This window comes from Sturnira hondurensis, unplaced genomic scaffold, assembly GCF_014824575.4.
Source record: "Sturnira hondurensis isolate 20B ecotype Veracruz unplaced genomic scaffold, ASM1482457v3 Scaffold0017436, whole genome shotgun sequence".
NCBI classification, from domain to species: domain Eukaryota; kingdom Metazoa; phylum Chordata; class Mammalia; order Chiroptera; family Phyllostomidae; genus Sturnira; species Sturnira hondurensis.
In genome coordinates this window covers 19235508-19251129 of record NW_028090067.1, presented here as the reverse complement: position 1 = coordinate 19251129, position 15622 = coordinate 19235508, and the positions used below count along the sequence as shown (strand labels likewise).

The following is a 15622-nucleotide window of genomic DNA, read 5'->3' as shown; positions in this document are numbered from 1 at the left end:
TGCTGATTCAAATGACATCTAGCAATAAAGCCCTAGGCAACTTTATTTCATTTCACTTAATAAGTATACAGTACTTACTACATGCAGACAGGTGCTAAATACATTGCGACTATAATATGATTACTAGAGAAGTCTGAAGTATCATTGTTATCTGTATCTTATAGGTGAAAGAACAGGCAGAGAGGTGCAGCAACTTGCCTAAAGTCACAGCTAGTGAGCACCAGTCAGCAAATAAGGTAGTACAAAGCAAGAATTCATGCTCTTGCCCTGGCTGGTGTAGCTCAGTGGATTGAGCACAGGCCTGCGAACCAGAGGATCACGGTTCAATTCCCAGTCAGGACACATGCCTGGGTTGTGGGCCAGTTCCCTGCAGGCCAACTCCCAGAGGGGACGCACAAAAGGCAACCATACATTGATGTTTCTCTCCCTCCCTCCTTCCCCTCTAAAGGTAAATAAATAAATAAAATCTTTAAAAACAAAAACAAAAACAAAAAAAACTTAAAAAAAAAAGAATTCATGCTCTTAACCATTACCTTATGTTTTTGCTCTATTCCTATTTCTTATCTATAAAATAGGGCTAATAGGTTTGCCCCATCTCACAAGGTCGTGTGAGATCACTGGTACACAGGTAAGTGTTAGCAGCTCCTAGCAGTAGTAGTGTCATCATTCTGTCATCTACCTTCACCTTGGGTCCAGCCAAGAGCAGAAGAAAAATATTTTGGCTGAGGAAGATCTCCAAGGCTCTCTGGAGTAGAATACATTAGAATTGAGTGGAAACTCCATGAGAACAGGAATTGCCTGCTTTGCCTATCATTATATCCAAAGTAAGTCATGGGTGCCCGGCAAAAACACGGTGAATGAGGTAGGAAAAAATTTAATGTGTAGACAGGATTCTGCAGACATGACAACCCAAGGGAGTACACCACATCTCAAATGAAGCTAAATACAGAAAAGGTAAATTACAAGGTTTTCAGAGGATAGTGTTAGCTGGCGATTTGGCCACTACTTAACACAGCCTGGCTGTTGGGAGACAGTGAGGTATAATGCTGTTCATTCATCTCAACAACAAAAAAGTCTGAATTTTAATCCTGACCCTTCCTGAAACCCACACAGGCTCTCAAAGTCTAGGATTCTCTCTGTAAAAGAGGAAGCTGGGTCCTGACTGGTGTGGCTCAGTGGACTGAGTGATGTCCTGCAAACCAAAGAGTCACTGGTTCGATTCCCAGTGAAGGCATATGCCTGGATTGCAGGCCAGGTTCCTGGTGGGGGGGCGGGGCATGAGAGAAGCAACCACACATTGACGTTTCTCTCCCTCTCTCCCTCCCTTCCCCTCTCTAAAAATAAAGAGGAAGGTGTACTACATGATGGTCATAAAGAAGTATATTTTACTTTCTCATATTATAACAATCATCATAAGATTCTGAATGGAAGCCAGCCACCAAGCGTTCGATAAACATTTATCAATGAAGGTAATCCCCGAATGACAGATGAAGAAACTAAGATATAGAAGTAACTAGTTCAAGGTCACAGAGTCAAGGTAGAATAAGAACTATAGCCCAGGTCTCCTTCTAGATTGTAACACCCCTACTTTCTAAGATCCTTTTGCAGTTCAAAAATACTATGATATGAGTCCTCTCTTCCAAGCTCAGTAAATCTGCAATCATTTATCTTAAATAATCCTCCCTGGCTTCACTACAGCATGGGAGAGCAGATCAAAAAGAAACGACAGTATTTCCACATCGTAAACCTGGAGATTCAAAAGATCCGAAAAGGGAATTAGGGAAAATCCTTTGTCTTTGCCCAGAATTAAAAGATCAGAAGTATTTTATGATACGTGATTTCACTTTAACCACGTGGTTTAATTTAAACAAAGTGATTTAAAAAAAAAAAACCTAGTAACAATGCTTCCTGAGAGTACAGCATGTGACAATTTCTTTTCAAACCAAAGTTGTGCCACTTGATTCAAAGTAGAGTCACAAAGTCAAAAGACTGTCAGAAAACATAGAAATAATTCTTCATTTTTATTAACAAAATACATACTTGACGCTGAACCTTTGAGTACAGCACCTTTCTGGGGCTGTCATGTTAGGAATGAAAACCCACCTGGCAATCAGTCAGTTTTCTTAGATGCTTTCTTAGAGTCAAGGTCACACTGCTGAGTCTCTACCCTTCCATCTTGTAATTGAAAAGCAACTAATCGTGAGCTCAAAACATTCCAGTACGCTCCAAAATACAAATGTTGACTCAAAAAGCACACTCTGGTTCAGAAAGTTTTGTGAGGACAGGCTGACATGACCAAGTAGAACAGAGGGGCTATAGAACAAGATGCTCAGGCCGCTTCGATGACAGCAGTAACTTTCACCCACTTTCTGGAAGTGTCATTACTTATCAAATGAGAATACCCATCTCACCAGATGTTTACATGACTCAAAATACGATAAGGAACTAAAACTGTCTCTAACCTTGGGCAAAGGTGGAAGATTACTGTTATCGCTATTTACTACATCTAGGGCCGGCAGACCCCCCTTTCATTCTTGCATACGTGTTCCGCAGGATCCTCAAAACATGGAACAGGACACTAGTTTCTTCTCCAGACTCCAGGCCTGGCAACTGTAGATGCACCTGGCTAGCAAGTCTCTGCTTCTTAGAGGTGAACTGAGGCCTTCAGGCTGAGCCTAGCGGGCTCAACAACCACCGTACCCCCCAGTCACCTTGTCCTCACCTTGAGGAACAGAAAGAAACCCTACAGGGAAAGAGAAGCGGTCCTCAAAAAGGAGAAAAAAGTGCCTCCATTCTTCACTCGGCCGTCACTGCTTAGACCCACACTTCCCGCGGGGCGGGGACTGTGCTGGGAGAGATGACAGAGCGGGGACGCCTTGACCTCGGGAGCTGGAGGACCGGGCATGGACGCTGGTCCCGCGGCCGAGACAGGTATACAAAAAGTCACCGCAGGTCGGGCCCGCCTCGACTCGCCCACAGCCGCAGGCGGACTGGGAGGCACCCCGCCCCCATGAACCCAGAGGGCCCTGAGTTCGCTCACCTGCAGCCGGGTCACCAGGAGGCTGTAAGGCGCCATTTTGTGCACTGACAAAGATGAGGTCGCGTAAAAGATGACGTCCCATGCGGCGTACTTAAAACCTTAGGGAAGGGGGCGTGGCCTGGCGAAGAGCGTCACGGTGAAGGCGGGACTTCCACCAGGTTCGGTGCCTAGCGCCCAGTGGGCGGAGCTCCTGTGTGAGCAACCAATACGGAGTAGGAAAACGCTGCATGAAAACGTTTGTGGAGGTAAACACCTCCACAAAGATGACTTATCAAAGTGCAAATTTTACATTTGTACTTCAGCTTGTCTCCTCTATCCTAGTCGGGGGGAGGCATTTTTTTTTATTACTCAGGGACCTGGCTCCTCAGCTACGACGGAAACTGGCCTTTAGAAAGTAAAGGTTTGATCCCGCGAGAGCGAACGAGGCTTGGTGCAAAACCTGTGACCGCCGAGGGAAGCCTGCAGGACCAATGACGGCGACGAGGAGGCAGGGACAATGGAGGTTAAAGGTCGAGCGGAAGTTTCGGAAGCTTCCGGTGACCCGCTTGAGTGGGAGCTATGGCCAAACATCACCCAGACTTGATCTTTTGCCGCAAACAGGCTGGTGTTGGTGAGACAGCTTTCATGTCCCCAGCTCTCTAGGTGGGCTTGGTATTAGGAATTGGGGAATCGGAGATTCCCGTCTCTTCCTAGGGTTTGTCCTCGAAGATGCCACGTTTCCCGCCTCACGGCGGGTAGGGTCGGAGGGCGTAGGTTTGCGGCCTTCAATAATAAGAGGGCGTAGCGCGCGTGCTGGGAGCCGAAGGTGGGTGGCAGGGGTGGGGTCCAGAGAAATTCAGATTGCCCAGGACCTGTGATGGGCTTCAGGAAGCCGTGAGTTAGGCAGGTTTATGAGGATAAAGCGGATGATATCTCAGGGCTCACTGACGCCCCTGCTTCTGTCCCCACTCCAAGCTCGGGGATGTTTCTCCTCTCTTCGTCAAACTCTTAATTCTAACAGTACTCTCCCATCTTTGATCTTGCAGCCATCGGAAGATTGTGTGAAAAATGTGAGTGGAACGCACCCTCCCGAATACCCCACCCTTGTGCTCCGCTTCTGTGCAGACAGCAAACAGGCATTTCCTGTGGGATTGCAAAGAGAGCTTTGAGTAGATGTGCCTGGAAGCACGTGAACACTGAATGCCAGACTGCCACCAAAGGCCTCCTTCACCTCCCTATTCCAGCGTGCCTGTTTTAGACACCATGTTTAGATGTTGAGAAAAATCTGTAGCTTTGGACAGGAAGTAGCATGACCCCGTCTCCAGCACACACAGTTTTTGCCTGTAATGATGTGGACATCATCTGCCAGGTGCTGTGCTAAGCTCTTGTTAGCTGATTGACTTTTTCCTGTGTGTGGTGGAAATTGAGATGGACACTGAGTAACCCAAGTTTTGCAGTGCCAAAGTAGGAGGCTCAAAAGTCACTCTCAAATGGAGACTAGCGTTTTTCCCCAGTACAAGAGGAGGGCAGAGGACTTGAGGTACTTGCAAGTGGGCATAACTCCATTCTCTCTTCCTCACAGGTGATGGCAAGTGTGTGATCTGTGATTCCTATGTGCGCCCCTGCACCCTGGTGCGCATATGTGATGAGTGTAACTACGGCTCCTATCAGGGGCGCTGTGTGATCTGCGGAGGCCCAGGAGTCTCTGATGCCTATTACTGTAAGGAGTGCACCATCCAGGAGAAGGACGTGAGTGTATTGCGAGCTTTGCATCTGACCTTTCTTGAATTTAAAAACACTTTGCTGTCCATGGCAAACTCCTATGGTCTGTGGAGATTGCCATGTTCAGCTAGTCACCTAGGTTATAATTTCTTCAAATTCTGTGAGCCAAAGTGGGTGTAGTCCAATAAAAGGCAGTTATTTTCCATCGAGGGTAAAAATGCAAGAGAAGCAGATCTTTGTCAACACCAGCAATTTGGAGAAGCCTCTGTCTGTTCCTTTGCTGTCTTTCTATTTTTATTCGGAAACAACACCCTACATTTTGTAAGTCCCAGCACAGTACACAGTACTGTGTAGTAGCCATGTTCAGTAATTCTTTTCCCTAGCATTAAGGACTGCTTGGGTGATTATAGTGACATTTGCATTTGGGACAGTTCAAGTTGATGTCAGCTTTGAGTGGGTAAAAGAATGCCTTTGGTTTGATATCGTAGAATTGATTGTGATTCTGTCTCATGACATTTTTGCCTCTTGACATCACGTGGTATCAGTGGCCAGCTGTTCCGCTCCTTAAACCAGATGCAGGGTAGAAGGCTTACAGATCTACAGTAAGGATGAGTTTTACTATATTTCTTTACCAGACTTCTTGGTGGTATTTTCTTCTCATGACACAATAGAAGGAAGTGTGATACAGTACCAGTAGGTGAAGACACAATATCTGGTACCTAATCTAGAATAAGGCAAAAGATGTATACTTCGTAATGTACCCACAAGGAAAGAATAGGTAGTTTATAGATGTTAACTCCCTTATTCTTCACAATGAGTTTGTTAAGTAGGGATTATCATTGTCCCCATTTTACAGTCCCTTACCCAGCTAATAGGTGGCACGCCCAGACTGTCTGACTAAACCTAGTGGTGTCGCATGACCCTGAGTTGTCCTTTCATAAATCCTTTTGTTTGGATGTGCCCATCTTGAGGAGAAACAGCCCAGCCACCTCAGCAACCTGCATTTGGGTTCTCTCTGCCCCCGTAAGTCTGACGCATCAGGCCAGAGAAGATTATTTCTTACACACTTAAGTCTTACATAGGGAGGTGAGAAGGTTCATAGATGAAGTATGAAAAACATAACTTCATTTGGTGACATGAACTTTCTCCTGACCTAAACCCTGATTTGCATTTATTTACATTTGACTGTCAAATCATATTCTGCTTGAATCTGAGCCACCAGCTAAGTTCCACTCCTTTAGAGAAAGGATGTTGGTTTGTGCATTTGAACACCGTTTTTTCCGCTTCTTGGTAAGGTGCCTGACCTGTGTTGTAAGCATGGGACACGTGTCTGGTGCTGCCGCTACAGGTCGTCCACAGGAATTCGCCTCATAGGCTCTCTGGTACCCAGTTGGTGCTTGTTAATTATTTATAGTTCGTAGCAGTGAAACCATGGTAGGACAACAGCAGTGAAGCGCAAAGTACAAATGATCTTAAACTACCTGAAGAGTCCATTAAGGAAATTTTCTTGGACTTTTCTGTGGTTGTAGCTAGAGTTACTATTGGCATAAGCTTGCAGCCAGAGAGTGCTTTTTTTTTTTTTTAAGATTTTATTTATTTATCTTTAGAGGGAAAAGGAAGGAGAGAAGGAGAGAAGCATCAATGTATGGTTGCCTCTCTTAAGTCCCCTGCTGGGAACTGGCTTGCAACCCAGGCATGTGCCCTGACTGGGAATCGAACTGCGATCGTGTGGTTCGCAGGCCCTCGCTGAATCCACTGAGCTACGCCAGCCAGGGCCAGAGAGTGCTTATTATGAATTGCTCTCTGACTCGTCTTCGTGTGGAATGCGCCCCAACCCCTTTGGATCCTCACGCCTCATTCTGTCCCTGAGCATTGTTCCCCACGTCACTTCCCCATTTCACACGGTACAGGAATGTTCTGGGGTATTTGAGATAGCACCCAGCTCACAAACTACTCAGTCATAGTTTCTGAGGAACACAACGCAGTTCAATGGCATGGCCCAGCCTCTCGGTCTTACAGATCAACATGTACATTAAGAGCCTAAGACTTTTTCCTATGCAGAGGTATTTCCGCAGCCAAAGCAACCCTCATTAATGTTCGTTTCCTACAACTTGAATCATTTTTAGGGGAATTAGACCAACAAACTGAGTTGGGTATGCTCTATAGGTTTGGGGGTGGTTTTTTTTTTTAAGATTTTATTTATTTTTTCAGAGGGGAAGGGAGGGAGAAAGAAAAGGAGAAAAACATGAATGTGTGGTTGCTTCTCATGTAGCCCTCACTGGGGACCTGGCCCGCAACCCAGGCATGTGCCCTGACTGGGAATCGAACCGGTGATGCTTTAGTTCGCAGTTCACACTCAATCCACTGAGCTACACAGCAGCCAGGGCTGCTCTATANGTTGGGTGTGCTCTATAGGTTTGGGGGTGGTTTTTTTTAGATTTTATTTATTTTTTCAGAGGGGAAGGGAGGGAGAAAGAAAAGGAGAAAAACATGAATGTGTGGTTGCTTCTCATGTAGCCCTCACTGGGGACCTGGCCCGCAACCCAGGCATGTGCCCTGACTGGGAATCGAACCGGTGATGCTTTAGTTCGCAGTTCACACTCAATCCACTGAGCTACACAGCAGCCAGGGCTGCTCTATAGTTTTTCAAAGCTTCAAGAATACTTAGGAGTTTTCCCAATAGGCCAAGGTTGTGGGTTGGATCCCCGATCAGGGCACATATAATAAGCAATCAATGCATAAATGAGTATAACAACAAATCGATGTTTCTTTCTCTCTCTCTCGTTCTCTGCCCTCCCTCCCTCTCTCTAAAATCAAACTTAAAAAAAATTTAAAAATAGCCCTGGCTGGTGTAGCTCAGAGGATTGAGTGCGGGCTGTGAATCAAAGGGTTGCCAGTTCGTATTCCAGTCAGGGCACACGCCTGGGTCGTGGGCCAGATCCCCACTGGGGGCCATGTGAGAGGCAACCACACATTGATGTTTCTCTCCCTCTCTTTCTCCCTCCCTTCCCCTCTCTAAAAATAAATAAATAAAATATATATTTTTTTTTAATTTTAAAAATATTCAGGAATCAGGGATAATACCTATGGGTATTGTTGCCAGAGGAGTAATTTGTAGTTTTTTCTAATGCAGCATCATCTCAATCCCTTGTGACCCTTAATTCTTTTACTCCTTTTACGTATCATTTTCCTCAGCCATCTGAACCAGAAAACAAAATAGCAGCTAACATCTGTGCAGTTCTTACCATGTGCCAGGCACTGTGCTGAACATTCTTTTCCAAAAATGGTATGGATATAGATGGGGAAATTGAGGCTTAGAAATGTTGCCCTGGCTGGTGTGGCTCAGTGAATTGAGCACCGGCCTGCAAACCAAAGGGTCACCGGTTTGATTCTCAGTCAGGACACATGCCTGAGTTATGAGCCAGGTCCCTGGTGGGGGACACATGAGAGGCAACCACACATTGATGTTTCTGTCCCTCTCTTTCTCCCTCCCTTCCCCTCTGTCTAAAAATAAATACATAAAATCTTGAAAAAAATATTAAGCAACTTAGCTAAAGGTCACGTGGCTAAGAAGTGGCAGATCCAGGACTAGAACTCCTCAGGTCCTTCTAACAGTGTTTTGCAACTTTTTATTTCTTTTTCATTGTTGCCCACGTGTGCCCCCCCCCCAAGGAGAAAAGTTAAAATTTAAATTTTCTCCCTAACAAAAGAAATTAAATACTAAGGTATAAGACTTTGTTGGGTAAGGAGGAGCTTAAATCATAAACCACTATAATGTCAAAGATGTTTTCATCCCCTTTGAGGATGGATGGTCTAACTCAAAGCCCTTAACTCTTACCACCTCATTAATATGTTCTTAGGGTGGTTAAGGGTGTGTGCATCTCTCTCTTGCTCCCACTTTCTCGCTATTTCTACCATTCCCTTCTCCCCATTTCAATGACACATGCCTGGGTTGCGGGCCAGGTCCCCAGTGAGGGCTACATGAGAAACTCACAAATTTAGCATTATCTTGTAACTGCCTAGACCATGTGGAAAGTTTGGTTCTTGTGAAGCCCTGTTACAAAAAAATATCAGATTGGAAGGCAGAAGGCACATGTTCAGGACCTGGCTTTGCTACTAACATACTGTGTGTGACTTTAGGGAAATCTACAAAAGAAGTGATAAGCCCTGTTCATGGATGCATTTACTGAAAGTATGAAGGTCTTTAAAAGTAAACTTTCAGACAGAAAACATAGTGCTACTCTTAGGACCCAAACCAACATATAGTCTAGTTTTCACATCATTGGTGTTCATTTAAACAGTTGCCCGAAGAAAGGCAACATTTAACCTTGAAGTTTGTTAATAAAGCACATCTTGCCTTGGCTGAGTAGCCCAGTTGGTTAGAGCGACATCCCAGTACACCAGGGTCGTGGATTCGATCCTGATTTAGCGCATATATAAGAAGCAACCAATGAATGCATCAATAAGTATAACAACAAATCAGTGTTTCTGTTTCTCTCTGTCTCCCTTCCTCCCTCTCTAAAATTAATAAAAAGCCCTGGCTTGTGTGGCTTAGTGAATTGAGCCCAAGCCCGCACCTGCGAACCAAAGGATTGCCAGTTCGATTCCCAGTCAGGGTATATGCCTGGGTTACAGGCCAGGTCCCCAGTAGGGGGCGTGTGAGATTCAACCACACACTGATGTTTCGCTTGCTCTCTCCTTCCCTTCCCTCTCTCTAAAAATAAATTTAAAAAATGTTTTAGTAAAATCAATTTTAAAATTTTTAATAAAATGGGTTTTGCCATGACACCCATTCATACTTTTTCCTACTATTTATAAGAAATAGAGATGTGGACCCATTGTCAGTGTGTTTTTCAGATCTCAAAATGTTTAAGTTGCCTTTTCCTGCATTTCACTTTCTGTACAGATTTCCCTTTTGGTATAAGATGTTTTGGTACATGATTAGTGTTTTAAAGTTTTACTAGGAAGTCCTGGGTTTTTGACACTGGTACAGGTGTCAAACCTGGTACAGGTTTATAGCTTTCTTTCCTGCCATAGAAATGAACTTGACACATAGCTGTCCTCTGGAAAGAAACCCAGATACATTGTGTTCTCCTTGGTGGTTGCTCCGGAAGCCCAGCTTAGGATTCTCCTGGTGATGTGTTCGTGAGCACGTTTAGTATGAGGGAAACAAGCATTTGGCAGTCCTGTGTCTACTTTTTTTGTGAAATTTTGGTAAAAGTGGTCGTAAAAGGTTTACCTTGGGCATTCAATTCAATACACAGCTGCCTAAAATAATTGTTCCCTGTGCTGGGATGGGGAAATCTGTCAGTTGTCCAGAGGACTGACAGACCACAAAGTTTTCAGTATTCACACACACAGGTGCTAGAAGAGGTCCTGCCATGAGGCAGCTAATTGGCAGGTGTTTTTAAAATATCTTCTAGCTGAATTCACATCCTGTGCCATCCTCCAGGCTTCCTTACCGGCCCTCCCATCTTCCTTCCTGTGCTCTCCATTCACAGGCGTTCCTGTGAAAGCCACCCAGTTCCAATGTCCACACCCTTACCTTCCACAGCGTGGGTAGAAATCAGGGATGACCGTGAGGCCCGTAGGAAGTGTGTCGAAAATACAGCACAGAAGTGTTTAGGCAAGAAAACAGGAAACCTGTTGAGTTAGTGAGAGAAAATGCCATAAACCCCAAAGATTAATCCAATACCTTGGTTTACCAACTTCTTAAAAAACATGTGGAGTCCTGTCTTCACAGAAATATCTTATACTGAACGTGTGTGTGTGTTTGAACCATTATGAAATTGCTGGTATTTGGTTTTGGCTATTTCTTAAACTTACTAAGAGCTGACTCTACGCTAGGCACTGTTCTAAGTATATTTATTGATTTTAACTCTAGGAGGTAGGTTCTGCCAATGTGACTGAAAAGAGACACGGGGAGGTTAATAAACGTATTGAAATCCGGGTGGCCTCGCTTCGAGCCCACCACCTTAACCGAGGCTCCGAATGAGAGCGCAGCTGCACGTGTTGGGCTGGCGCCTCTCAAGACTCTCCAAGGCTAGAAAAATACAAATTTGTGAACATTGGCCAGTGTACTGACTTAACAGTTGAGGGTATGATTCCAAAGAGGACTGGTTTACCTACAGTCACACAAGTCAGTAAAGCACAGTAAGCCGAAACAGGTTGTCATCACACCACAGCATTTCATAGCATCTCTGAAGGGCTTAGAGCACTCTTGTGTTTCAAGTCAGGCTACCTTGAGCGAGGAAGAGGCAACTGTTCCCTCATTTGTACCAGGACTTTCAATACACAGTGGGGACCAGGCCCATAGCCTGGCTCGCTCTCAGCACACCCAACTCCACAGGTGGTAGTTCTCAGTGCAATACATGACACATGTTTTCTAGAAAGTAATGAAATGTTAGTATTGGCTTTCATTGTTTTCAGGGGGGTGGGGTTTGTTGTTGAGTTTGGGGTGTTTTGGGGGGGTTGGAGAGAAATAGAAACATTGATTTTGTTACACTTATTTATGCATTGGTTGTTTGATACTCCTATGTGCCCTGACTGGGGATCAAACCTGCAACCTTGGTCTATCAAGACCACCCTCTAACCAACTGAGCTGCCTAGCCAGAGTTCAGATATTTCTGTAGTGTTGCTATTGGTTCCTGAAAAGCGAAATCAGCTGCATTAGAAATGAGGTGTCCAAGGACTTCATTGGTTCATTCTATAGCCCATTAGTTCATTCTGTAGCCCAAAGGAAGCAACCTCCTTTGACATGGATGTTAAATAAAATCATCAGACCCGTGAAGGTTTTATGCAATGGCAACTTGTAGTTTCCCTCCCATCATTCTAAATCAACGATGGAGTCGTCGCATCTGCAGAGCACAGCTTCTCGGGGGCTTCACTGAAACCACTCAAGCTCAAAGCTCACAAAATGGCCAGGGGAGCGTGTCATCACGAATCAGAGTAGGGACATCAACAGGGCACCGGAACACTCTTCCCCCAAGACTGCCTGTCACACTGAGTGACTTAATAAGGACACATCAAACCCAGTATCCTGTGAGGGTTGGTTTTGTTTGTTTGTTTGTTTAATTTTATTTATTTATTGTAGACACAGGAAGGGAGAGAGAAACATCAATTTGTGAGGTTGCCTCTAGTACTCCCCTACTGGGGACCTGGCCTGCAACCCAGGCATGTGCCCTGACTGGGGATCAAACCAATTAACTTTGGTTCACAGGCCGGCACTCTATCCACTGAGCCACACCAGCCAGGGCCTCCTGTGAGATTTAAAACGTAAGGTACTATTATCTGAAGTCTTTCCGTTGCCTTCCTTGGTGGTAGTCTCTCCTTTCCTGGGATAATGGAAGAGCGCTAGAAAGCTTGATTTGTAGATGATTGTTACTTTTACCTTTCACTAGAAGAAAACGCTTTGGATATTTTAAGAGTTTTAGATCCTGCCTTGACTATGTCATATTAGCAACTTATGTGGGCTAAGAATCCAACATTGTAAGCTCAGGCCACTGGATTGAAGGCAGACGGGCCCTGGGCACATTCCAGTAGCTTGGTAAGTTCTTGATGATTGATTGAATAGGATAACTAAAATGGTAGGTGTATGGCTAGACTGTTAATCCAAGAGTTATTTTCATCTTAATTCCCTCTCCATAGAGGCTTAAAGACTTTAGACAACTTCTCTATTTTTCTGTTTTCCAGAGAGATGGTTGCCCAAAGATTGTCAATTTGGGGAGCTCTAAGACAGATCTCTTCTATGAACGCAAAAAATACGGCTTTAAGAAGAGGTGATTGGTGGGTGGCCTCGCCTCCCTTCATCGGGCTGCCGCAGCTGCCAGAAAAGACGCCCGCTACTGCTGACAGGAAGGGAACGAAGCACAGCACCCCGCCCGAATGCCCCCCAGTACACTGGCTCCCTCCCGCCCTTCTCCTCAAACCCTGATGAGGCCATAGAAACGGAAAAGCGTCGTCACAGAGGATGCTGGTGGACTGTGTCAGGGGAAACCATAGATTAGTTCATGGTTTTCTTGAATTCAAGAAGCAAGACTCTGTTTTCCACATTGATAAGTTCTCTACATCAAGAGCTTTAAAAGAGAAATAACACCATTTCTGCATTTGCGGGGAGTTGGCTGGAGGTGCCTGCACTCACAGAGCTCTGACGCAGTCGTCTTCGCTGGAGCATCCGCAGTGGCGGGGAGCCCGTAGAACGTAGAACCGTAAACGTGGGCATTTACTCCTGATAACACTCACTGGGTAGTGCTGGTTCGTGTTACTGCTTTTTAAGAAAATGGAAAACCCTTTCTGTTGCTATTGTATTAATAAAGGAGGTGTTTATTTTCTGGTAGTTGATCACTGTCCAATTTAAGTTTAACTCTAGGAACTTGTTTTAGTCACCCAGGAACTTGCGATTCACTTTCATAAAGTGCATATACATTCACATTAAGGATTTTTTAAATTAAATTGATAGACTGAGGACATATTCAGACATTTAACCCTAACTCAGCTATCTGTACTTTTGCCCATTAGCGGTGATAAGTATGTTAACTTGAGGCACATTCATAATTTGAGACATCTGGTTAAGTAGGTCTTTGGACACCATTGATTTGAAAAAGGTTACAAGTTTTGAGGATCCAAGGTTTTCCTGCAACTTGGAGGCAAAACCACAGGAAAAGCCCTGGCTGATGTAGCTCGGTGTATTGAGCACAGGCCTGTGAACTAGACGATTGCAGTTTGATTCCCAGTCAGAGCAAATGCCTGGGTTGCAGGCCGGTTCCCAGCAGGGGACACATGAGAGGCAATCATACATTGATATTTCTCTCCCTCTAATCATACATTGATATTTCTCAACAGGAAGAAATGAGAATGTTCTGACTTTGGTTTGGATCAACAAAACCTGATTGTTCATGATGTACTGTCTGCCTTCAGGAATTTAATAAAGGAACCTGCCAGAAACAGCTCCACTATAACCCCAAGGATTCACAAAGGGTTCTTGACTCAGCTTTGGGACACCTCAGGGAACCTAGAGCAAGTTCATGGTCACTGGGGCAGAGATAGTCCTTAAGGCTTCCACATCTTGTCTCCTGCCACCAATTTTCTGCACTCCAGCCACTGAGGTTTCTTTCCGTTCCTGAGACTGCTGCTCTCTGTTAGGTCGGAGCTGCTCAAGAAACCAGCCCAAGCCAGCGAACTAAGGAGAACAGGGTTTCTTAGTGGGGAATAAGAGGGAAAGTGGAGCCAACCGAGGGAGGTTAGGACTCGCTGGATAGTTCTTAGGTCGTTTTTTGTTTTGTTTTTTTTTTAGGGGAGAAGGGGGAGAGGGAGAGGAACATCAATGTGTGGTTGCCTCATGCTCACCCTACTGGGGGCCTGGTCCACGACCCAGGCATGTGCCCTGGCTGGGAATTGAACCAGCAACCCTTTGGTTCACAGGCCATAGCTCAATCCACTGAGCCATACCAGCCAGGGCCTTAGGTCAGTTTTTAAACACAAAAACCTGCGAAAGCTATCAGAGTTTGATTGGCTAGAGCTGGTTGCTGGGTACAGGCTTAAATTAAAGCTGCATGCTGTTACACTGGATAGGCAGACCCCAGACCCTAATCTTTATCTGTTTTTCCTGGGTAGGGTCTGCGGGCAGCTTCCCACGGTGCCATTTTCTAGCTGGTGATTTTCCATTCCTCCTGGGCCTGCCTAGGTCTGTCACTCGCTTGGCCTCAGCGATTTTTACCTGTTAATCCCTCTCTAGGCTCGGGCACTCTTGGTCACCTAACTCCAACTCATCCTTCAGACCTCAGCTAAATCCTTCCTCAGAAACGCCTCTGGACCCCCAGTCTAAGTTCCCCCTTTTACACGTCTCTATAGCACCATGAGGTAATCTGACAGCTGGTAGGCTGTGTTCAGTGGTGGCAGGGACCAAGTCTGTTCTGCCCAGCAGGTAGCAGGTGCTTCGTACCGAATAAATAATGTAAGCCAAGGAAACCAGATAAGTGGGCTTTGAAGCACATGCTGGAACCCATCGGGGCGACGGGAGACCATCTGAACCGCATGGTGTGTTTGGAAGCTAAGCAGTTCCAAAGCATCAGGTAAGGGCTTTGATAGGTCAAAATGTTGCAGAGAACAGATCGTTTTCAGATTGTGTTTAGAACTGTCATTGCTTCCATAGTGATGTTAGAGTGTAATATGAGTCAAAATGTTTCACAAGAAAATTTAAATTTTTAAAATTAGCTTATTCACCACTCTGGTCAATATAACCTTGCATCTACAAATGTTTCCAAAACTTAATTTCAGCAAAACACTCTAAGTGCTCTATCAGCCTCCATGTGAATGCCTCTAAAACATCTTGCAAGGAAACTTAAAAATAATGCCCAGCCCTGGTTGGTGTAGCTCAGTGGATTGAGGGTGGGCCTACGAACCAAAGGATCGCGGTTCGATTCCCAGTCAGGGCAGGTGCCTGGGCTGCAGACCCATTCCCAGCAGGGAATACACGAGAGGCAACCACAGGTTGATGTTTCCCTCTCTCTCTCCCTCGCTCTAAAAATAAATAATTAATTAATTAAAAATTTTAAGAGAATAATGCCCAGTAGGATGTCAGAGGTGGTACCCCCTCCACACCGATAACCAAGGGAGCGAGTTCGACCTCAGCCCAGTAAGTCCCCTTTAATGCCGCTCCTCTTGTCACCTACTTTCGTAATCCCTTTCTTGGTTCATTTCTTTTTTAAAAAAATATTTTTATTTATTTATCTTTAGAGGGGAAGGGAAGGAGAGAGGGAGAGAAGTATCAATGTATGGTTGCCTCTCGTGAGTCCCCTGCTGGGAACTGGCCTGCAACCCAGGCATGTGCCCTGACTGGGAATCGAACCGCGACTGTGTGGTTCACGATCGTCTGGTTCGCGG

At 45.2% G+C, this 15622-nt stretch overlaps 2 protein-coding genes across 2 annotated transcripts in view; one reads left to right on the top strand and one right to left on the bottom strand.

The window, feature by feature from the left end:
• Positions 1 to 3149, bottom strand: part of ACO2 (aconitase 2) — a 43663-nt gene extending 40514 nt beyond the window's left edge. Inside the window, exon 1 of the mRNA XM_037067985.1 lies at positions 3041 to 3149. Within this exon, the coding sequence (XP_036923880.1) occupies positions 3041 to 3076 (36 nt within the window). The 5' untranslated portion in view covers positions 3077 to 3149. The remainder of the gene's footprint in view (positions 1 to 3040) is intronic.
• An 85-nt stretch (positions 3150 to 3234) lies between these two features.
• PHF5A (PHD finger protein 5A) lies at positions 3235 to 13076 on the top strand. The gene is made up of 4 exons (XM_037067991.1): positions 3235 to 3650; positions 4066 to 4089; positions 4602 to 4768; positions 12434 to 13076. The coding sequence occupies exons 1-4, from the start codon at positions 3599 to 3601 to the stop codon at positions 12521 to 12523; spliced, it is 333 nt and encodes a 110-aa protein (XP_036923886.1). The 5' UTR covers positions 3235 to 3598; the 3' UTR covers positions 12524 to 13076.
• Positions 13077 to 15622: the final 2546 nt, after the last annotated feature.

Bases quoted from the DNA above. Each gene is read 5' to 3' on its own strand.
- PHF5A (XM_037067991.1), top strand. From the start codon at position 3,599: ATGGCCAAACATCACCCAGACTTGATCTTTTGCCGCAAACAGGCTGGT. The intron at 4,090-4,601 runs GTGAGTGGAACG...TCTTCCTCACAG, and splicing joins CGGAAGATTGTGTGAAAAAT to GTGATGGCAAGTGTGTGATC. The intron at 4,769-12,433 runs GTGAGTGTATTG...TCTGTTTTCCAG, and splicing joins GCACCATCCAGGAGAAGGAC to AGAGATGGTTGCCCAAAGAT.